The sequence below is a fragment of the Astyanax mexicanus genome, chromosome 1 (genome assembly GCF_023375975.1).
Source record: "Astyanax mexicanus isolate ESR-SI-001 chromosome 1, AstMex3_surface, whole genome shotgun sequence".
In the NCBI taxonomy this organism is placed as follows: Eukaryota; Metazoa; Chordata; class Actinopteri; order Characiformes; family Acestrorhamphidae; genus Astyanax; species Astyanax mexicanus.
Genome location: NC_064408.1, coordinates 29157868 through 29182330, shown reverse-complemented (window position 1 = coordinate 29182330; position 24463 = coordinate 29157868). Strand labels below are relative to the sequence as shown.

Below are 24463 nucleotides of genomic sequence, written 5' to 3'. Positions count from 1 at the left end.
TATCAGATGCATTTGGTTATGTTTTTGACTTCATGTGGCCACTGTACAAATTCAAATGCATACAATTCAATGAAAATATGTTGGCTTTATGTTCTTTATATTTATTTGGTGTGGTGTAGGACCGCCCTATATAGCATTACAGTACTACATGTATATTCGGCACAAATGAAAGACATCTTTACTGTATGTAGTTTGTTACAAAACTGTAATTTTCACTTATGTAAGAACAATGAGAAACATGACAAGGAAAATCAGTTCACATATAAAGAGGAAACAAAAATCTATTTATTATTTATGTATTTGAAGGTCAGTGATTCTTAGGGTGCTTTCACACCTGCCTCGTTTGGTCCGGACTTTCTGACTTTTTAGTTTGGTCCGAACCAAAGTAGCAGGTGTGAAAGGGGCCGCGAACCACGGTCCGGACCAAAAAGGACCAGATTTTGGTCCGACCAAGAGAGGTGGTCTCAGTCCGGATCTTCTGAAGCATGGTCCAGTTCGCCTGCAGTGTGAAAGCGCTTTTCTGGATGGTTCCAACTTTTGGACCAATTACAGTAAGCTGAGCAGGCATTCCTTAGCAACGGCAGCAGAAGAAGAAAAAAACCAGCTACTACTGACTGCAGCCTGCGGGAAGGCGGAGTTAGACGTCCAGCGCATCCAGTCCCATTCATTTTTTCCACGCCACGCCTCGTCAGTCTCGCAAGCTTGTAGTGTAACACAGTATTCAAGCCGGACGACGCGGCACATTATATTTAAAGTCCGCTAACTGCCCTGTATACATAGCTTTTTGTTCATTATATAATACATTTACATTCATTAACTATCAGTTTTTTACATTCATAAATGTATTTATCATTTTTTCATTTGTTTATTTATTTTTATTGATTTATTTTTCATTTCTTTTTTAATTTTCTTCTAATTAACCTTTTTAAACCATTATTATATCAAGTAATGATGGATGTATGTAACAACCCTTGATTAATTCAGTACAGCAGACTTTATTCAGTTTGAATAAAAAACTGATTTATTTGGAAGATTAAAGGAAAGATGTAGAGAAAGGGAAAATGGAACGGACTGCTCTTCTTCTCCTCCTGGACTTCAGGTTGGTCCTTTGCCACCTGTTGTCCTCCTCTCCAAGGGACAGTGCTTTCATTTTCAGCACCAGCACCTCCATCCCTCTCTCCTCCTTCTCCTCTTCCTCCTTTATCACCTCGGCTTCCGTCTCCTTCCTCATCTTTTCCATCTCCTTCTCCTCCTTTCTCTCTTTCATCATGGATTCCATCTCCTTCTTCTCCTTCTCTCTTTCTTTCATCATCAACTCCACCTTTTCCTTCCATTCGTCTTTCTCCTTCATGCAGGACTCCAGGAGACGCTGTCTTTTTTCTTCCTCCAGCTTCATCTGCTGTTTCTCCTCCTTCCATTCAGAGCAGAGTTTAAGCCAGGACTCCCGGACTCTGTCTCTTCTTTCATTATCCGTCTTTCGGAGCAGTTCTATCTCTTTCTGGTGGAGCTCTCTCATTTTCTCCAGCTCCTTCATCTCTCCCACCTGCTCTTCATCCTTCTTCTTCATCGCTCTCAGCTTCTCTCCTTCTTTCAGCTGGGCGATCTCCTGCCTCATCTTCCTTTTCTCTGAGTCCCATTCGTTACCCGCATCAGTCCAGGCCTTCAGGATTCTGTCTCTCCTGTCGTTCTCTTTCTTTTGAAGCAGATCCATCTCTGATTGGTGGAGCTTCCTCATTTCCTTGAGGTCCTTTATCTCTCCATCCTTCTTCTTCATCATCCTCAGCCTCCCTGCTTCCTTCTTCAGCAGTTCGATCTCCTGCTTCATCTTCTTTTTCTCCTCCGTCCATTCTTTACTGGCCACAGTCCAGGCCTGCAGGATTCGGTCTCTTTTTTCACTCTCAATCTTCTGGATCAGTACAATGGTCTGCTGGACCTCGCTCTCGCTCATTGTCCCCTCCATCTCTCTCTCCAGATCTCTGGAATACTTTGAAAAAAAAATATGCGGAAAATAATGTACTTAAAAAAAGTTTCACAACTTTCTGCATTTACTTTTTTAAAATAAATTTAATTTCAGATAAATTTAAGTAACTTTAACTCGATTTCAAGACTTAAATGTTACACAGAGTAAATAAGTGAACTGGACTTCAGTCAATCCTTTCTTTTATTTAGTCAATTTTACTTCATTTATCCACACAATATTACCTAATCACAATTATTTAATTTATGATGCATAATATATAATAATTCCTGAAATTGTAATATTTTAGTTAAAACACACAGATTACACTGTCTCAACACATGGATGACATCTAATACATTATTTTTAGTATACTAAATGTATTACATGTTATCCATGTGTTGAGACAGTGAGACTTGGTCTGTTTACAAAATAGATCTTTGAGATTATGTAAATATTTGAATGTGTGTTTAACTAAAATTATATAATAATATTGTATAAATGAAGTAATTGTAATTAGGTAATATTGTATGCAGAAATGAAGTAAAGTTTACTATAAGAAAGGATTGACTGAAGTTGAGATCACTTATTTACTCTATGTAACATTTAATTCTTGAAACTCAGTTGAAGTTACTTAAATTTATCTGAAATTAAATTTATTAAAAAAAGCAAATGCAGAATCTTTTTTAAAGTAAATTTTATGCATCATTTTTTTAGTGTACTGGTTCTTCAACATGGTTCCTTCTGCTGCTCTGCAGTGGTTTACTCACAGTGAAGTAGATGGATAAACTCTCAGACTCTATCTCGGACTCTGTCTCTCTCTCAGTGCAGGTGTCTCTCTCTCAGTGCAGGTGTCTCTCTCTCAGTGCAGGTGTCTCTCTCTCAGTGCAGGTGTCTCTCTCTCTCAGTGCAGGTGTCTCTCTCTCAGTGCAGTTCAGTCGCAGGTGCAAGCAGAACTGATCACTAAAGTTCAAACTCAGGATCTTCTTCACCTCCAAAGTTCCAAATGCTGTGATGTCATTACTGTGACATCACCACACTGCTGCAGCCATGCTGTACTGAAGCCACTGCCATGGCAACCGTCCGCTCCCATATATATAAACTGGCCACACTGTAAATTCTAAAATATAGATGAATATAGATGAGTAATATAGATAACAGTGATATAGATTATGTATATATTGTGTTTATGGGCCGTTCCAATAAATCTGTACCATTTCTGTCCCCCAAAAATTACATGTGTAAATGTGCACACAAAATAACTTTAAAATACATTCCGCAATACATGCAGAAACAGATGAAAAACAGTTAATTTCTTATTTTGTATGTCCAAGGTCAGTATGCTTAGAGTTAGTGTTTAATATATTACAGTTTTTCCACATTGTTTAAACACAAAATGTGGAACTATGCACACAAATCCAAAAACATGAAGCTCATGTGTCAACATTGTGATTCCAAACTGCTAAACTCTAAGCACAATTCCACATGTTCTCACTGAAATATCATTCTAAATCACAGCTTTGCAAATCGCTAAACACAAATTTCATCATTTAGAAAACCTTGGTCACCTAAGAATCACCTGAATCTGAACCTTCAGATACAAAACTCTAATTACCAAGAAGTCTCACACAAGTTGCAGCTGTTCAAACTTAATTAGTAGAACGTTTCAATCATTTGTCAGAGTATAAAAGAGGCCTCACGTGACTGATACAGCCCCACTATGTTGCCATCTGGGATAATGTAAGTTTCCTAAGTGCTGCACCTTCCACCATATTCCCCATTTCTCAATCCAATAGAGGAATTCTTTTCTGCATGGAGGTGGAAAGTGTACGAACGCAGACCCCACGAGCGCGTGGTAATACTTCAGGCAATGGAGGAGGCATGTGATGACATCCACGCAGATGATTGCCATGGATGGATTTGCCATGCAAGGCATTTTTCCCCGCTGTTTGGTGAGGGAGAATATTGCAACTGATGTAGATGAGGTCCTCTGGCCTGACCAAAATCAGAAGTCTGATGAACAGTCTGTTTCTTTGTCTTTTGCGATACGTAAATACATTTTTGTTTCCTCTTTGTATGTGAACTGATTTTCCTTGTCATGTTTCTCATTGTACTTATATAAGTGAAAATTACAGTTTTGTAACAAACTACATACAGTAAAAATGGCTTGTGACATTTCTGTCACATATACATGTCGTACTGTAATGCTATATGCACGGGTCCTACACCACACCAAATAAATATAAAGAACAGAAAGCCAATATATTTCCATGAACTAGTATGCATTTGAATTTGTACAGTGGCCTCATGAAGTCAAAAACATAACCAAATAGTAATAATAATAGTGCTTTGAATTGATCTTGTCAGTGTTTATTTGATGCTCTGCAGGAGATAGGTATATAAATATCTGTGTGTGATGTTTTGGTGGAAGGAATCAGTTTTGCTGGAGATTTGTAGAGTTTCAACAAAGGAGTTAATCATTTGCAGTTTGTGTTTAGAGTTTTGAGAAATTGAGCCAAGTTTATAGAAATGCGTTTAAACATTTGGGAAAAACTGTATAGGGTAGGGCAGCTTTATCCAACACATCTAATCTCATCACATTGATTGGACTCCAGGTTGTCTCTAATTAGCTCCTAGAAAAGTCATTAGCCTAGGGGTTCACATACATTTTCCACCCTCACTGTGTACAAATGTTAACATGTTGTATTCAATAAACCCATGCAAACATATATATATATATATATATATATATATATATATATATATATATATATATATTTGTGTGTGTTATTAGTTTATGCAGAATCTGTTTGACTATTCTTGTGACTTAGATGAAGATCACATTTAAGATCACACATTTAATGACCAATTTATGCAGACATCCAAGAAATCCCAAAGGGTTTACATACATTTTCTTCCAAAGGTGATCTGATATTGCGTAAAAGTGTATCCCAAACCAAGAAGCCATACCTTCTGGACGTGTTACATGTGACAATCAGTGTTTGGTACATTACTTTGAAAAAGTAATTAGTTATAGTTACTAGTTACTTCTCCAAAAAAGTCACTGAGTTACTAACTGAGTTACTCCACTATAAAAGTAACTAGTTACCAGTAAAAAAAAAAAGCAGTAACACTTTATTTTAAGGAGCACAAATTAGGCGCCTATTAATGTTTTATAAATTGCTTAGTAAAGTCTTAATTAGACATTTGTAACGGATTTATACACTATGTATTAGGCATTCTGTGTTATTGGTTATTGGTGCTTAATTAGGGGTACATGTCCTGGACTGTTAGTGACTTATTAACCCCTTATTAACTCAATAAACTCCAGCACAGCCATAACTTTGCTAAACTCACATAGATCAAACTGCGGCCAATTATATTACACACTAATAACATGTAGAATTAGCTAATAGTTAAGGCTTAATAATCTGCTTAACAGGGTGCTACCATAACTGTATATTGTGCACTATAAGAACTAATACAGCCATCATTTTTACATAACAGACCCCTAATTAAGCACCAATAACACTATCACAGAATAAAGCCTAATAAGTAGTGAATAAATCATTTACAAATGTCTAATTAAGGCTTTATTAAGCAAATAATAAGACATTAATAAGCGCCAAATTTGTGTTCCTTAAAATAAAGTGTTACCAAAGTAACTATTGCGTTACTTTTGTTTTACTCGCCCCCGTAACCACCACCCCCGGCCCCCACCTTTTCAGAGCGTGTTTTATAAGCCAGATGAATAGAGTGCACGACAGCAAAGACAACAGTGATTGTTAAGGTGGTTATCTCATCCTCCTCTCCCTTGTGACTCACACACACACAACGTACACACACACACACACATGCATCTTTGTATGCGTGAAGTAAAAAAACAAAAGTTAATTGAGCGGTTAAAGTAACGTGCAGTAACGGGGTGTCGGAAATGGTAACGCTGTTATAGTGACAGTCAGAGTAATTAGTTAGATTACTTATTACTGAAAAAAGTATCGGCGTTAGTTTCAACAGTTATTTCAACACTGTTTTTCCCATCACTGGTGACAGTAAAGAGATTTATGGTGGTCTCCACAGGACAACAGTGAGACTTGTCACTCATCGACAGACCGGCACGACCACCCACCAAGTTTCATTCCCGTCTGTTGATTCCTTCTTGGTGCAACGTTTTTTTTTTAAATGTTTTAGACGATGAGCGAAGATAATGACACATCAAAATCAGGATAAATTTGTGAAGGGGCTAAACCAGGGGCGTCCAAACTACGGCCCGCGGGCCATTTGCGGCCCGTTCTAGCACAGAAAAACGGGCCAAAGAGTCTAAAAGTTGCCGTAATTAAGGAGTTTAATATTATGAGACATCATGAAATTAAACATCAATTTGAAAAATCTTAGTTTACACAACACTGTCAAAGATAAAGACAGTTAGTCAAATAAAATGGTGTGTAAATGAAATAATCAGGAAAAAAAGTATTATTTAAAGTGGTATATTTCATTATTTGTTTTATTACAGAGTCTGTGGCCCGTGACTTCAAATAAATGTCTCCTTCTGGCCCCCAACAAAAAAAGTTTGGACACTCCTGGGCTAAACAATGGGTCATGGTCAGATCTTCTAGCAGGACAATGATCCAGAGTCTCCAAATCCATACAGAATGGTTCACTGACACAGACTCAAGCTTTTGAAGAGGCTATTTCGGTCTGCTTATATAAACCCCTCTGAAAACCTGTGAGTTGGTGAGGAGAATCTCCAAGCGAAAACCAAGGACTTAGAAGGATCTGGAGCGCTTTTGTATGGACGAATTGCCTCAGATCCCTTTGTACGAATTCTCTCATCTCATCCACCAGAAAAGACTTTTGGAACTTGAGAGGGAGCACGAAGTTTTAAAGGAGAAATAAGGTTTTCCAGCCATTTTCCAATCATCCAAGAAGGGAACCGTTCCCTTAAAGCTGCACTGAAATTCATTCTACAAAATTCACATTTATATAAGTAATTAAGAGATACTCAAGTTCACAGCAGGACACTTTCTACAGCGTCTAATTTTGCTTAATTATTCATTCAGATGAATATTAAACTAAAACAGATGATTAATGATAATAATACTTTAGAAAGAAGATGACTATAATTATACCAGCAAAACCAAATGAAGTGAACATTTATGGAGATGGTTAAAATCGAATTCTAATTTGCCTCCTTAAGCATCACATGACAGACATGATTAGGTACTTTTTCATTATTAACCCTTAGAACCCTACGGACGGATTTTCCGTCCAAAATCGCACCTTGTGTTCTCAGCTTAATTACGTAATCCATATATGGCATAAAGCATCTACAAGAAACCCATTGAGAAAAACACCTAAATAAGTGAGATCTACTTCCCCAACCAATATTATTGACCTTTAGTGCTTCAAACTTATTTATATGATGTTTCAAACCAAATAATATCAGTAAATAAAGACTCAAAAGTGTCCACAGAAAAAGTGTGAAACTTTATATAGTTTTTATTTTACTTGCACATTTTTACTAAGTAGATATTTTGCACTAAACATTTTTATTTATTTAGACTAAAAGGTTTACATTTTTGTATTTAGTTTTCTTTGTGTTTCCTGATTAAAATACTGAAAGGCACAGGCTGATCTGAGTTTCAGGTTTTTAGTATCTACATGTATCCTAGAGGTGTGATTATCAAGAAAAATAAATCCGCCTGATGCTCTCCATGTATTTTGTTAAAGTAATAATAAGCCATGTAATGAACTATTATAAATATTCTTATGCTTTTAACTCATATACACTCTAGTCTAACCATTTTTGAAAAGACATCTTGGGTGTGAATATATTTAAAGTCTATACATTCAAAAATTAGTAAGGAAACTAATAAGAAAATTTTGGCCAAATGATCAGTTCCAGGAAAATATAAAACGATTGTACTTCCTTTTACGTTTTAAATAATTATATTTTTGAGCAGTCGTATGGCTTGTGGAGTAAAAGAGCTCAGGGCATGTGACTATCTGATATAATTACTGTGTTATAAGCAGAGGTGGAAAAAGTAGTGAAAAATTGTAATGAAGTAAAAGTACCTTTACTTTGCTAAATTTCTACTCAAGTAAAAGTAAAAGTACCCACCTAAAAATCTACTCGAGTAAAAGTAAAAAAGTACTCAATTTAAAATGTACTTTGAGTAAAAAGTTACATAGTTACTTTTAATTATTTGATGTAAAAAAGTAAAAACAAATCATAAATTAAATCGTTTTTAATGAACTATTATTCCACATAATGATTTGGACCTTTCGGGCAGTATTGGTTCAGACCACCCCATAAAACAAGTGATATAGGTTTCTATGATCCATTTTTTTTTCTTTACTGTTAAAAAGTTATGGTCATATATGTGACTATAAACTGTAATTGTATAGTTTTACAGTTCATTATTATTTTTTAACTTGCACTTGCTATGCTTTAAATGCTATTTACATGTTTTTTAACATTTAAGCGGATTGTTTAATGATAAAAGTACTTACCACCACATGCTTTCGCAGGTTTGATGTGAAAGTTTTGAAAGCTGACAGCTCTGTCCGGCGGGGCACATTTTGTATTGCATGAGGAAGATATTGCCTCATTATTCCACCCGTGAGCATCCGTGACCATTTTTTTTAATTCAGACAATTGTTTTTTTCCCCCAGCATTTTATTTTTTACTCAGTAATTGGGAGTTTTTCAATGAAGCAAAGTAAATTACTTGTGTCAAAATGTACTTGAGTAAAAGTAAAATTGCCTCTTTTAAAAACTACTTTAGAAATGACAAATTACTCATAAAATTTACTCAATTACAGTAACTTGAGTAAGTGTAATTCATTACTTTCCACCTCTGGTTATAAGACCTGAAATAGGAACTGACAAAAATGGAGAAACAACACACCAAAACAGCCAAAAGATATATATTTATTAACAATGTCAGAGCTCATAACTCTATAAGAATAATAGCATCAAATACTGAGGAATGTATGGAATGCAGTGGCAATAGTGTAGAAGCTAAGCAGGAATCTGTGTGCAAAACAATGACACATCAAACAGGTGACCTTCAGCACCTATAAAGATGAATTCTCCCTCTCCCTGCTTTCTTCCTCCCTCTCTTCCCCCTCGTTCTTTATCTCCAGGATGAGATGCACAGAAATGGAAAGTGGGCATCAAACAATGTGTGCCTAATCTTGGACTATCTTGGAAGTTCAGCGCTTGTGAAAAAGCTTTAATCTCTACATAAAGGCCTCAGCGAGGGTTTATTGCCTCATGGAGGCATCCCACATGTTCTCAGAGGACGTTTGAAGTCCAGACTGGGCAGCTTGTGTGAGAAACACACATTTAAAGTGTGTATTTTTTCAGCTGTGTAGCAGAGGAGTAAATTGCATTACATGTAAATAAAAAACAATAAAATAATAAAAATCTAAATAATGATAAGTCTCTGAAATTACAAAGACAAGAAACAATTAGAATATGTTCTAAAGAGGCAACTGTAATGTCAGACAGGATGAGTTCAAATCAGAACTTGTCCAGTTTTATATCTTCATGTTAAACAGAATATTTTTTTAACTTATTTAAAACTTTCAGCTCTGTAAAAAAATAAAAGACCACTTAATAATGATGATTTGATTTTGATTTTACCGAATTAAATAAAAAACTCTGGAATGTAATTAAGAGGAAGACGGATGATCACAAGCCGTCAAACCAAACTGAACTGCTTAAATTTCTGCACCAGGAGTGGCATAAAGTTATTCAAAAGCAGTGTGTAAGACTGGTGGAGGAGAACATGCCAAGATGCATAAAAACTGTGATTAAAAATCAAAGTTATTCTCTTAAAACTCTAAAAATTATTTTATTTCGGCCATTTCTCATTTTCTGCAAATAAATGCTTTAATGACAATATTTTTATTTGAAATGTTGTCTGTAGTTTATAGAATAAAACCACAATGTTAATTTTACTCAAAAATACACCTATAAATAGCAAAATCAGAGAAACTGATTCAGAAACTGAATCTTGGTCTCTTATTTTTTTTCTGGAGCTGTATTTTGTTTCTGATAAAAGTAAATACTGGTCACTTCCACATATGAATATGAGCTGTCAGCATAAAAAAAGGATTGAACCTAAAGATTGGTCACCCTGCGTGATCAATAATCAATACAGAAATTTGGTAATTTGTCTTGCTCTAAACAAACAGTAAATAAACGGATGGACTTTACATATAATGGTTGCTGTCGGCTGCAACCACACCAAATTAAAAACAGGCTATTGAGCTAACAAGCTAATAGGCTAAAACTAGCACTGGGTGGCAAAATAACATACAGGCCCTCCACATCACACAGTCATAGCCTGATTCATAACAAGATTCCCAGCCCTAATTACTGAACGCATATACATCAGCATATGAAACACTGTTTACTGTGGACTCTGCATACATTTCATATGATATGATCTGTCAGACGGGACAATAATTGCCTCATAAATAAACATGCACCGATGTTTTGTCTCCTGTTTGACAGGAAGGTATGTTGGGCCGCACTGTAAGTTCACAATAACATGCGTGAGATCCGGCTTAATGTAAATGAATTGCAGAAGCTTTCTCCCCAGAGTAAATCTGCCACATGCATGTGAATAATCTGATCTCATTCCAGTATAAACAAAATAAGCTATCACATACTGTATATATACTTAATTTGATGCAACCACACCAAAATAAAAACAGGCTAGTGAGCTAACAAGCTAATAGGCTAAAACTAGCACTGGGTGGCAAAATAACATACAGGTCTCTCCACATCACACAGCCTGATTCATACCAAGATTCCCATCCCTAATTACTGAACGCATATACATCAGCATATGAAACACTTACTGTAGCTCTCCTATTGGTTGGTAACATTGTTTACTCAAAGTCACTATTTCTGTGAGCCAAATCTCAAGACTTATGATAATATTAAACACGGTTGATTCTATCGAAACTTCAGGACGAGAAAAACTCTTTAAACTCTCAATCCTAACCACCTTACACTGAACGATCCAGATGACAGGCCTATCCTAGCCCTGTACAGCTCTCATATTAGTGAGTGATGCTGTAAAAATAAAAGTGTAAAAAAAAACTTTTTATATAGCAGTTAGAGGAAACACCCTCACTGCATTTGATTCCAAGCTGATAGTGTTTGTTGACATTTATTCTTTTGTCAGGCTGCAACAGGTGCTATGCATAGATCATCATTGGTCATTATCATTATATCATATATTAAGGTGAAAAAAATCTACGGTTGTAAAAATCAATGGTAGCAGCACACTGGGTACTGCCATCATAACTTTATAAACTTGCGTTAAATAACATGGAATTTGTTTGGCATTACTTGGCAACCTTGCGACGCTGAGTTTTATGAATCTGCCTCACTCTGTATAAAGTACTAATTCCCACATTTTGCTCCGGACCACAAAGTCAGACCAGGTGGGACTGGTGATATACATCCTCACACAACTTTTTCCATGTAACCGTCTGATATAAAACCAGCACATCTCCTAAAGGCAGCCTCAAAGGGTTTCATTTTCTCCGAGCTGCTGGTGTTCAGGACCTGTGGTTGCCAGCAGAAGCAGCAGTATGTGAACCGCAGTGATCTCCACTCACAGGAGCCTCTGTGGGAGGTCACAGGTCGGCGTGACTCAGCTGTGGTGAGCTCAGAATGCTCGGAGCAGGTCACTGGCAGGGGAGGAATGAGTTTGCCTGCCGGCGGTCCTCACTTCTCATCAGTGTAAAATTGGGAGTCTCTCTCTCTCTCTCTCTCTCTCTCTCTCTCTTTCATGAACCACACATATGTATATACCCAATGTTTAAATCACTAAAACCCACTCTGCTGATTTTGAAACAAATTATAAACATATTTAATAGCATTATTATTTGCTGAACATTCAACATGTGTTGGCACATGCTGCTTAGGTTGACTCCTGTATTATACTCAGTAACCGGGGTGTTGGCACATGCTGCTCGGGTTGTTTCTTGTATTATACTCAGTAACTCAGTAACTCTCTACTGGCTGGTCTTCCACTGCGAGCCACCAAACCACTACAACTAATTCAGAATGCGGCAGCACAACTCGTCTTCAATCTTCTAAAGTTCAGTCATGTGACTCCATTGGCTTCCTGTTGCTGCTCGCATCAGATTCAAAACCCTGACACTGGCCTACAAAGCCAAAAACGGACCAGCTCCTACCTACTTGATGGCAATGATGGTCAAAACCAGATCTGTACCAAGAGCTCTTAGAGTTTCCAGTACGGCTCAGCTCAAACCACCATAAGTCAGTATAACCCACAGAAAATAAAAATCCTGACTCTTTCCTGTGCTGGAGGACCAAGATGGTGGAATGAACTTCCACTGGGTGTCAGAACAGCAGATTGTCTCCTGTATTACTCAGTAACCGGGGTGTTGGAACATGTGGCACATTTTGGCCATAATCAGATCTAGATTCAAATAGATTCGGAGACAGTTAACTCCTGTATTATACTCAGTGATTGGGGTGTTAGCAAATGCTGCTCCGGCTGACACCTGGATTATACTCTGTAACCAGGATGTTGGGGTTAATTCCTGTATTATACTCAGTAAAAAGGGGGTTTTACCACATGCTGCTTGGGTTGTCTCATGTATTATACTCAGTAACCAGGGTGTTGGCACATGCTGCTCGGGCTGACATCTGGATTATACTCAGTAACCAGGGTGTTGGGGTTGATTCCTGTATTATACTCAGTAAAAGGGGGTTTTATCACATGCTGCTCAGGTTGACTCATGTATTATACTCAGTGACCAGGGTGTTGGCACATGCTGCTCGGGTTGTCTCCTGTATTATACTCAGTATCCAAGGCAACCAGGGGGTTGGCACATGTGGCACTCATGTCTGGATATAGACCAAACATTTGGGCCAGAATCAGATCTAGATTCAAACTGGAGACAGATCAATGCAACCAAGGCTCATTTTGTGGTATTCCCCAAAATTCCCCAAGTGTTTTCTGCTATCTTGAAAGACAGCACGTGAAAGGTTAACACAAACATCACAATTTAAACAAACAGCAAGTCCAATGAAGGAAAGAAGGAAGATGAGATTTCATGATTTGTTTTAGTTTGTCATCATCTGGTTTTATGTCAACACAGTTCTCGCGGGTGACATTATGTAAGCATTCCTGTGTAATAACTCAAAACAATTACAGCAATCTCACATTCTCATTACCACAGTAAAGATATGTAATCATGCGCGGGTGCTGTCGTCCAAAAACACGATCAGTTATAGAACAGGGGTATTGCACACAAATCGGCATCCATGAACGAGGAGAAAATGCAGAGCTGCTGTACGGCTGTGTCCATAACCAAGCTCAGGGGCTGAGCGTGAGCGCAATCGTGCATTACAGAGGTGGTCTGCTCTTTCTCAATGGGTCATCAGTGACTGTAAATGGAATTGCACTCCCGGCGTGGCCGGCCCGGTCCGGGGCCCAATCAGATTAATTCGGCTGTTTGTGTCATAATGTCACATTCGTTAAACTAAGCAGGTAACACACTGGGGCCCGTGGCACTGCCTCCATTACGGGTCTCCAAGCAACCGGAGTCAGCACCATACCGAATGTAGATCAGATACCAAACGCGATCAGAAGAGCACTGATAAAGAACACAGTAGGCAAGCCGGGGTGATGTTATCACTGTCAAAAAAGTAATGACTTCAGCATTGCGAGAACGGGCAGAGCAGGCAGGAAGGGCTGCATATGAAATGTGTCAGATGTATCTGTGCAGGGGCTCAAAGCCTTGTCTCAGAAACGCATGAATGCCTCCGGACAAGGTGCGGTCCTGTGTGGATTTGTATTCATTAGAGCAGCAGGTTGTTGGGTAAAATGAACATATGTTAAGTGTTGTCGCTAAATAAATATACATGTTAGCTTACAGGTTGAACCATTTAATGGATTGTCTTGCTGACAGTTAATTTAGATTCTTTACCGACTGCCTTGTTTATATCTGCCTACAGATGATTAATGGCACATGCATACCCACTCAGCCTGTAGTAAAAGATATCAGCATGCAGAATCTGTGCATGTTGAATGCTGCCATGTCTTCTCTCCCTTTGTATAGTGTAGGGTGAGAATGACTTTATTCATAGATGTTTAATTTTTTTATTTAATCAGATTAACAGTAACAGTTTTTTTCCTTCTCTAAAAGTCTCTAACAAGTCTCTAATAAAATTAATATTTAATATAAATTGATACACAGTATTTTAGCTTGGCCAAATGTCCCAACCATTCAGATGCTACTCAGCTGTACATCCTCCACTTACTGGTGATGCCACAAAACAAGGACAGTGCAGACTCACGTGAAGTCAGCCACGCCTCTTTTCAAAGTGCTGCTAATGTAGCATTGCCAAGTAGCATCACAGCGACCTCAGAGGAAAGACGCTTCGTGCTGATCGACATCATCCTAGGAGTGATGAGGGGAGAGAGCGCCATCTACCCACCAAAAGAGAGCAAGGCATATTGTGCACTTTCAGGGCTCTGGCGGCTGATGGCAAGATTCATGACCAGCGATCTCCCAATCATAGTGGCAGTGCCTAATCCGCTGGACAACTCTGTGCCCCTTTTTCTGACTAAACCAAACCAAAAACATGGATTGTTTTGTACATTAGATCACATCATATAAATAAAAACAACAGCATACAAAAGTATACTACATTATGCATATATATTATGCAATTTAAATGGTGGCCAAAAAATGCTTCTTTTGAATTTCATCATCTTTGCCTCCAGCACTTCTACTACGTTTTTACACCAGATACCAGTGATACTTCCTTCTATTGATTTACAGACTGCACTTTCCAAAACAAATCAATATGTAACTAAAGTAATATACAGTATACTTTGCTAGTATAAGTACAGTAACTCCACTTTGTGTGCCAACAAAAATATGTGATCAATTGAAAGTTTAGAATTTGCACTTTGGACAAAACTGACCCATGTCTGACAACTAAAAACTATTAAATAAAACAAACTGTAATCCACATTTACTTTTGGAGTCGGGTATTCAGCATGACAGCTACATCACATTAGCAAAGCCTCAGACCTCAGAAGGGCATAAAGGTTGCACACACACACACACACACACACTATCTAATATCTGTTCTGTGACTACAGCTAAAGTGATGAGAGATGCTTTGCGTGTTCATTCAGTCCAAATGACGGATTCCTTTAAAACGTCAATATCCCCGCCGAGTGACAACCGCAGCCATCAATCAGAGCCAGCGCTTCAACACAAGCCCTGTCAGCCTCACAGCTACCAAACACAACACACACACACCCAACTCACACATCAAAACACATCAGCCCAGCTGTTCCACTGTGACAGAGACACCCTCAACACCAGAGCCTCCAAGCATGAAACAGCAATGGGGGAATCCTCACAAGTCATGGACATGATGGATCGGTACCAGAGAGAAAAAGAAAAAGAGAGAGAGAAAGACAGAGGGAGGCAGTGGACTGTTCAGTGTAGTCACATTTTAATTATTAAGATAAAGATCAGGGTCATGAATATTCTGTAATACAGATTTTTGAAGGGCTGATTCATTGAGTCAAGCCATCACATTCATTCAGCTGCTGCTAATTAATCTCTCATTGTCAGCGGTGGCTTATGTAATGGATGGCTTTTAAAGTCAATTTAGTGAATTTATGAAAGGGCTCAACCGATGTATTTATCAGTTGGGTAAATGTATAAGCTGATAACAAGATCCCACAGATTTCCCATTATCTGTGATATTTCTGCCAGCAAAGATAAGTACCATATTTTTCACACTATAAGGCACACTTAAAATACTTTAATTTTCCCAAAAATCACCAGTGTGCCTTACAATCCAGTGTAGCATTGAGCTGCTAATGTTAATGCTAATGCTAATGCTCCAGCCTTAGTGGAAATCAGGAAATCTATGCTTACTGTAAAGAAAAAGAAGTGCTTTACTCACACAAATGATCAGTTTTCAGAAGAAAAATCTGTTTAGATTAACATCCAGAGCTTGTTTGTCTTGTCTGACTTAAGAATTACAGTTTTGTTTACCAAGCTAAGCTTTACAGATCTCGGTCCCCAGCGGCGAGACCTGCTGAAATAGAAGGGACTCATGGTGACACCCCTGTTTCTAACAAGTGCCGATTAAAATTAGCCTTATAATCTGGTAAAAATAGACCAGAAAATAGATGTTTATTGATAGTGCGCTTTATAATCCGGTGTGCCTTACAGTGTGGAAAATATGGTAGAATCTTTCCAGGCCTTATTTTTCAGTATGAAGATGTTACATGTTATAACATAATACATCATCCTGTAATGTGGCATGTAATGAAATACAATAATATTAAAACAATATATAGTTTACATACAACAAGAGAAAGGGATGTGAGACATTTAAGTAACTAACATGAGTTATTAAAAATCATGTCATTTTATTTTCTCTGTTTTTTTTTTATTCTGTCTCCATAGTTGAAGTGTACTCTTCAATCTTTGTAGGAGGGAAAATGTGAACATAATATAAAAAATGACACAGGTTGATATTATATATATAGCTCACAATAATGCAGATAAACACTTTGTAGAATTGTGACACTTGACCTCTGTCAGTCAGAGAGTAGAGTAGTCAACATAGACTAGTCTGATAAATCTTGATTTTTAGCTGAAGAACAAAGATGGTGGGGTCAGCATCATGAATCCCCTTACCCAACTTGCTTTGTGTCAACAGTTCAGGCTGGTAGAGGTGGTGTATTATTATGGTATCGATTAATACCATAAATCAATCATGGCTTAAATACTATAGCCTATTTAAGTAAAAAAGAAACTGTTGCTGACCATGTGCATCCCTTCATGTCCACATTATACTCATCTTCAAATGGCTACGTATATCATGCTAATGAATCATGCGACAAAGCAAAAGCCATCTCAAACTGGTTTCATATGTATGTGAGCACATGTTCATTGTTCTTCATTGGCATTCCCAGTCGCAGGATTTAAATCCACTGGGATTTGAGATGTGACAGAACGGAAGATTCACAGCATGAAAGTGCTTTAGGGCTACAATTTCAAAGGCAAGTTTCCAACATCTAGTGGAATCCATTTTTTATTTTAAGAGCAAAAGGAAAAGCTTGGTCAGAATAACTAAAATGTTCCTAAATATAATATAATAAAGTGCTTTTTTATAGTGTATGACATCAAAAAATGTTCATATCAGTTACAGTTCTGATAGATATAATTACAAAAAGACGAAAGAGAAATCTAGGGTTCAGCTTTAGGTCAAATCAATCAAACTCAGCCCAAAGTCTCTCTATACCAGCAGTGAAGTAATCCTCATGAAGCATCTTTTTCAAAAGGGCAGAATCCGTGCTTCTATTACCCTAGGGGCGTCTCACTTCTGGACTTTCGAATTTTTTAGAGATGAATTGTGATTCTCTGAGAGAAATTCCGACTTTAAGATTTACAGCCAACAAAACAAGCTGCTTCTCCAATCTCACTGCAGTTGAAAGATTTATAGGACACTCTGCGCAAAGTTTCAAATAAATCTCATTTTAACCCTCATACCAAGCTTATAAAAGACGCTGGACCCTGTCTCATCAAATATGAACTCACGAGAGCTTGGAGCTTGGAGGCCAAAACCCACAATCAAATGATATAATCATGAGGCAAGAATTCTCTGCACAATACAATACAGTGTTAGAAGTAAGATAATGGTCCCGTCATGTGGGTAACTTTTAAATATTTCATGCCATGCCAACCTAATTTATTTTCATGTACACTACGGTTCCAACATGTACAGTATAATCAATTATCACAGTAATGTTTCTGTTATATTGCGTTCAATATTTACAGTGTAGATTTACACACACAATACATATAAAGGAAATGTAATTGGTTTATGCATATTTAGAGTAATCTTGGAATAGAAAATTCAATCTAAACAGTAATTATCAAAAGGAAAATAAATTATATTAAGATCATTAGGAAGAACCAATAAGAGAAACCAAGTCTCAATGGTGGGTGCATGCAGTTCTTCTGCAGTTGTACCCAGAGGGGGGTGGGGGGGTGGTTGGATGTGAGTATCAGGGGGGGTTGCCGTTCTGGCTGAAACTCCACCCTCTTTGACTAGGTCTGCCTAACAACAGAGCGATCTATATTCTGATTGTCTCAACGACAGTACATTACAATATACAGCCGATGGATTGGCAAGCGTGAGAAATACCATGTGTGGCGTGTGAGCGTGTGAACTCGCTGAGGTGCGTGTGAGAACACTTAAAAGCATGAGGAAGAACCACTAAGAGGAAATAAGATTTAAAAGAAAAAAGTCTAAGAGCATGAGGAAGAACCAATAAGAGAAACCAAGACTCAAAAGGCGAAACTCTCCAGAACGCAGCAGCACGTCTGGTCTTCAACCAGCAAAAACAGGCACATGTCACCCCGCTGCTCATTGAGCTCCATTGGCTACCAGTTGCTGCTTGTATCAAATTCAAAGCTCTTACAATCGCCTACAAGGTGATGACAGAACAGCTCCTTCCTACCTGCACTGATCACTGCTGAAGGCTTACGCTACCTCCCGGCCGCTGCGCTCCTCCAATGAACGTCGCCTTGCTTTACCAAACAAACATTCACACAAAGCAATCCAGACTGTTCTCATACAGAGTTCCCCAATGGTGGAACAAACTGCCTTCCACTACCAGATCAGGAGAATCTCTCGCTGTCTTTAAGAGACTCCTGAAGACAGAGCTCTTCAAAGAGCACTTACTCTCTTAACACCTCTAACACACTAACTACTTCTCCTTCCTTTCTCCTCTATCCTATTATTTCCCTTTGACCTCCTTGCCAAATGTAATGTAATGTAATGTAATGTAAAGAGCAAAAGGAAGAATCTAAAAACTTAGTCTTAAGGAAAGAAAGAAAGAAAGAAAGAAAGAAAGAAAGAAAGAAAGAAAGAAACAAGACTCAAAAGGGGAAACTCTAAGAACTTGAGGGAAAAAAACAGAGAGGAACCAAGACTCTAAATGAAAAATTCTAAAAGCATACCAATACTCAAAAGGTAAAAATCAAAGAGCATGAGTAAAAAACACTGAGAGGAACCAAGACTCAAAAGGAGAAACTCCAAAAGGAAGAACCACTAAGAGGAAATACGATTTAAAAGAAAGAAAGAAAGAAAGAAAGAAAGAAAGAAACAATGAGAGGAACCAAGACTCGAACATAAAGAAAAACAACAATGAGAGAAACCAAGTGTAAAAACACTGAGAGGAACCAAGAGCCAAATAAACAAGCTCTCTAAAAACATGAGAAGGAACCAGTGGGTGATCCTAAAGGAAAAAGAATGAGAAAGAATACTGATACTCAACTAGAGCACTAAAGCTTTAAACCCTTTCAGGATTGTTATTCATTGCTAATATCATGCATGCAAAGGCTATTAAATGATGCCACCACACAGAGACAATAAAGCATCAAAGCTCTTTCATCTGCAGAAGCACCACCACGCAGAGTGACACATGAAAAGCTGCGGGGCTAAGGGTTAAGCACCTGTTCTCTCCTTAGCGCCCCCACCTTTTTCCCCCATTAAGAAGGCACAAACCCTCCTGTCTCTAAAGACGTTTACGACGCATCTTTCTCCTGATTGGGTTTCACTGCTGAAGAAGCAGATGTGTGCTGATTATATTGACTGCATTATATTGTTGGAAACACACGGCTGCAGTGCTTCATGCAGTTTTATTTTATGAGATATTATGTAAAGTAGTTTAAGAATGTAAAAGATTTATATACTAAAGCTACATACAAGGTCAAAAGTGTTCCACAGGGAAGCTGGGAACAGGGAAGTCCCCACTGAGCAGAGAGTTATAGATATGTTAGAACCATGTTGCTACTGTATATTATTCTGTTCACACCTAAATCTTTTTTGTCAGTGTGAACAAAAATTTATGGACAGAATGTGAGTATCTCCTGGTAATGCATTACATGCAGAATTGCATATTTAAGTAGTTTAGTGTACACTGGAGTGATGGTTCCCTTTCATTCCTTGTTAATCTGAGAGGTGCATGTTTATCTGAGAGGTTACTTGTTAATATAAGAGGTTCCATAATAATCTGAGATTTTTCATACTAATCTAAGAGGTTCCATGTTAATCTGAGAGGATCCATGTTAATCTGACAGGATCCATGTTAATCTAAGAGGTTCCATGTTAATCTGAGAGGATCCATGATAATCTGAGAGGTTTTACAATAACCATAGAGGTTTCATGTTTTTGTGCTAATCTGAGAGGTTCTGTGTTAATCTAAGAGGTTCCATGTTAATCTGAGAGGATCAATGTTAATCTAAGAGGTTCCATGTTTATCTAAGAGGTTCCATGTTAATCTAAGAGGTTCCATGTTAATCTAAGAGGTTCCATGTTAATCTAAGAGGTTTCATGTTAATCTGAGAGGATCAATGTTAATCTAAGAGGTTTCACGTTAATCTGAGATGTTCCATATTAATCTGAGAGGTTTCACATTAATCTGAGATGTTCCATGTTAATCTAAGAGGTTCCATGTTAATCTAAGAGGTTCCATGTTAATTTAAGAGGTTCCATGTTTATCTAAGAGGTTCCATATTAATCTGAGAGGTTTCACGTTAATCTGAGATGTTCCATATTAATCTGAGAGGTTTCACATTAATCTGAGATGTTCCATGTTAATCTAAGAGGATCCATGTTAATCTGAGAGATTTCACATTAATCTAAGAGGTTCCATGTTTATCTAAGAGGTTCCATGTTTATCTAAGAGGTTCCATGTTTATCTAAGATGTTCCATGTTAATCTAAGTGGTTCCATATTACTCTGGGAGATTTCACATTAATCAAAGAGGTTTCATGTTAATCTGAGAGGTGTCACGCTAATTTAAGAGGTTCTGTGTTAATCTAAGAGGTTCCATCTTAGTCTAAGATGTTTTATGTTAATTTGAGGGGTTCCATGTTAGTCTGAGAGATTTCACATTAATCAAAGAGGTTCCATGTTAATCTGAGAGGTCCTATGTTATTCTAAGATGTTTCACATTAACTTTATAGATTCTATGTTAATCTGAGAGAGTTTTCTGATTTAGAAATGGAGTCAGTGCTACTGCCATTCTCACAACAGGTTAGATCTGATGGGTTTAAGTGTGAGACGGAGGAAGTAGTGTGTGAAAGTAGTAGAAAGCTGTTATGTCTGCCTTCTTTTTTGGGTTCTTATTTTAGACGCAATCGTTATTCAGTTATTTAATACTATTTTTAGGGGCTTTCAGTATTTTCAGCGCTTCAGATCTTCAGATAAAGGTCAGTGTGGAATTATAATAATCTGATCCTAATTTAGATTTTGTCAAGCAAAACAACCCTTATCCCACTGAATCACCTTTAGACACACCACACATTCAAAAAGGTGAAAGCTGAAGTTGCTACTTTCCTACTCTCAACCCCCACCCCCCCCCACCCCCCCCAACGCTCATCTGATGTTAATGAGGGTACAAGTTTAGCCTATTTACCAGTCCATCAGCGCAGTCACGTGCGCGGGCTGTTAGAGCCCCACTTCCTCTGTTCCGGGGGAAAGTAGATTCCGGATCCTCCCCAGCCATCTCCCCTCATCAAACACACACACACACACACACACACACACACACAGCCTCCGTCTGCAGCTAATCAGAGGAGACCTGAGTGCTATTAATTACGGCTGCTAAATGACAGTCGCCGCCGTTCCCCAATACGCTGCAGCCCTTTTCACAAAATGCCAGCGGTTAGTCACTCTGCACACGCTCCCAGATGTATTCCACTCCTGCCTGTATCTATATTTTAGGAAAGGATGTACTGAAGGTGATCATGCATCCGGTTTTGAGTGAATTAGATGATAAAAATGTACCGGCAAAGCTCCCCATGCAAGATTAGCTTAACAACAAGCAACATTTGACGCACTGGCTGGTTTTAAACTCAGAACGACCCGTTGCTCAAACCATGTAATCTATCCCATTCCTAAAAAAGACATGAGTCAGAGTCTTATGTAAGTGGAATAAGCAGTGCATTTTTTTTTCATTTTGTAAAAAGCTGAGCCTTTGATATCAAACACTCAGAATCAGAAATTCATTCACAAATAAAAACAGGGCATTCAAAGAACAGGATACCTTCTTTTCCTCAAGCTTAAGCAGAGGTGTAACGATACACTCTGTTCATTCCATTCAGAATACTAAGTTCACGATTTGTTTCATTAAAAGTGTTTTTCTTCAGTGTAAACAACAAAAGTGTATCGATGCACTCTGCTCACAATTCAATTCAATTCAATTTCTGATTTTGGATTGAGGATTCAATTTTTTCTGATATTTGACACAAATTCTAAATTCAACTGCATAAAAAATGCCAAATAAGCACGTACATACCTTACATAAACACTTCATCTAGACATATTTATAGAAGTACTATTTATTATTGACTATTATAAGTACTTAATTATTATTATTTTATTTCCAATTTTTTTCCTATTTTCTCCCAATTGTCCCACCCATTTAGCTGTTAGTCAGTTGTATATCCTCCATCACTTCATCCTCCATTGCCGAGTAGCATTACATTCCGCTCGGAGGAAAGCGCAGCAACTTGGTTCAGATACATCAGCTCACAGACCACCCTAGGATTGATGAGGGAAAAGAATGCCATCTACCCACCCAGAGAGAGCAAGGCCAATTGTGCTCTCTCAGGACTCCAGCAGAGGATGGCAAGCTGCATGAACAGGATTTAAACCAGTGATCTGCCGATCATAATGGCAGTGCTTTAGACATTTGGACCACATGGCACCAACAACCTACTGTGCTGTTTAATTTCCTAATTAATCACTTTTTTTAAGTGATCTAGATTGAAAGTATCGTTGTATAAAGAAGTCTAATCTGAAAAGTGGTGAACAGTAATGAAGTAAAAATAAATACTCAATTTAAATAGTTTTTTTTGTGTAGCTTTACAGAAGCATTTCCATTTTCATACATTCATCTGCGTTTCAAATTAAAATATCTTTATTTTCATGCCAATAAATGACCCAAAAGCTTATGCTCCTTTTGGTATTGTGATGGTTGGTTGCTGAAGTCAAAACTCGCACTGCGACTGCAGTGAGGCAACCCTGTGCGCAGTCCATCCTCTAGAACAATCATTAGACTTCATAGAAACAGAATGTGGAATTGTCTGTTCCCACGATGCACTTTGTCAATTTTTTTTTGTCTCATGATGCATCGTTACACCACAAGTCTTAAGTGACAAGGAGCAAAGTGGCTTCACGTACTGAAAATCATGCACATGAGTAGCAATACATCAGGCTCGGAGGAAAGCGCAGCAACTCGGTTCAGATACATCATCTCACAGACCACCCTAGGATTGATGAGGGAAAAGAATGCCATCTACCCACCCAGAGAGAGCAAGGCCAACTGTGCTCTCTCAGGGCTCCAGCAGCGGATGGCAAGCTGCATGAACAGGAATCAAACCAGTGATCTGCCGATCATAGTGACCGCAGTTTAGATCACTGGACCACTTGGTGCCCCATAAGTACTGTTACACTTGAACAAAACACTGTGCTGTTTAATTTCCTAATTAATCACTTATTATGATGCATCGTTACACCACAAGTATTAAGTGACAAGGAGCAAAGTGGTTTCACGTACTGAAAATCATGCACAAACTATTCATAATGACAGTGAAACATATACTGTATATGTATATAGCTGTTTGTGGCTGTGTGTAAATACATTATATAGACATAAGTCCCGGCTAACTTACTCATTTATTGTTTCTTCTTTATCATTTGATTTCTAATTTTCCCATTTTCTCCACAATTTACAAAGCCAATTACCCACCCCACTCATCAGGACTCCCCCTATCACTAGTAATGCCTCAACACACCAGGGGGGTAAGGAGGTAAACACATGCCTCCTCCAATACATGTGAAGTCAGCCACTGCTTCATTTCAATCTTGACGAGTAGCATCACAGCGCGCTTGGAGTAAAAAAGCGCAGCGGCTCGGTTCTGATACATCAGCTCACAGACGCCCTGTGCTGAGCGACATCACCCGTGGTGTGATGTGGGGAGAGAGCGCCATCTACTCATCTACCCGGAGGGAGCAGGGCCAATTTTTAACTCCTGTTATTGTTTCTTCTTAAATCAAGGGTGATAAAGAGGCTTTATTCTGCTTTTGGTGGACTAACTAACTGTCTCTACTACTATCCAGAGAAGGCTTTCTACTAGATTTGGGAGCGTGGCTGTAAGGATCTGATTGCATTCAGTGACAAGAACAGTAAGATGGTTGCACAGCCCTCAAAAAAATTAAAACATTGTTCTGAAAGGAGACACAAACAATATTACATTAGTCCTAGTCCACTCCTGGCATTCGATATGGTGGCCTGGCCATTAGCTTAATGTTTATCTACATTTATTTATGCTCCAGAGAGTCTACTGTATATTCTATCGGCAAAACCTATTTATCTAACCTATTTAT

General features: G+C 38.2%; 2 protein-coding genes across 4 annotated transcripts in view; both read right to left on the bottom strand.

The window, feature by feature from the left end:
- Positions 1 to 24463, bottom strand: part of doc2b (double C2-like domains, beta) — a 364239-nt gene that overhangs the window by 247213 nt on the left and 92563 nt on the right. The gene's annotated exons all lie outside the window — the stretch shown is intronic.
- LOC111191780 (trichohyalin-like) lies at positions 828 to 3530 on the bottom strand. Of its 2 annotated transcripts, none has more exons than XM_049475910.1 (2): positions 2728 to 3530; positions 828 to 1976 (listed from the first exon to the last, which is right to left on the bottom strand). In XM_049475910.1, exon 2 carries the CDS (start codon positions 1958 to 1960, stop codon positions 1034 to 1036), a length of 927 nt encoding a protein of 308 aa, XP_049331867.1. In that variant the 5' UTR covers positions 1961 to 1976; positions 2728 to 3530; the 3' UTR covers positions 828 to 1033. The 2 variants fall into 2 exon arrangements, with proteins under 2 accessions (XP_049331867.1, XP_049331859.1); XM_049475902.1 differs by having other exon boundaries at positions 832 to 1984.

Coding starts and splice junctions, on each gene's coding strand:
- LOC111191780 (XM_049475910.1), bottom strand. CDS start 1,960: ATGGAGGGGACAATGAGCGAGAGCGAGGTCCAGCAGACCATTGTACTG.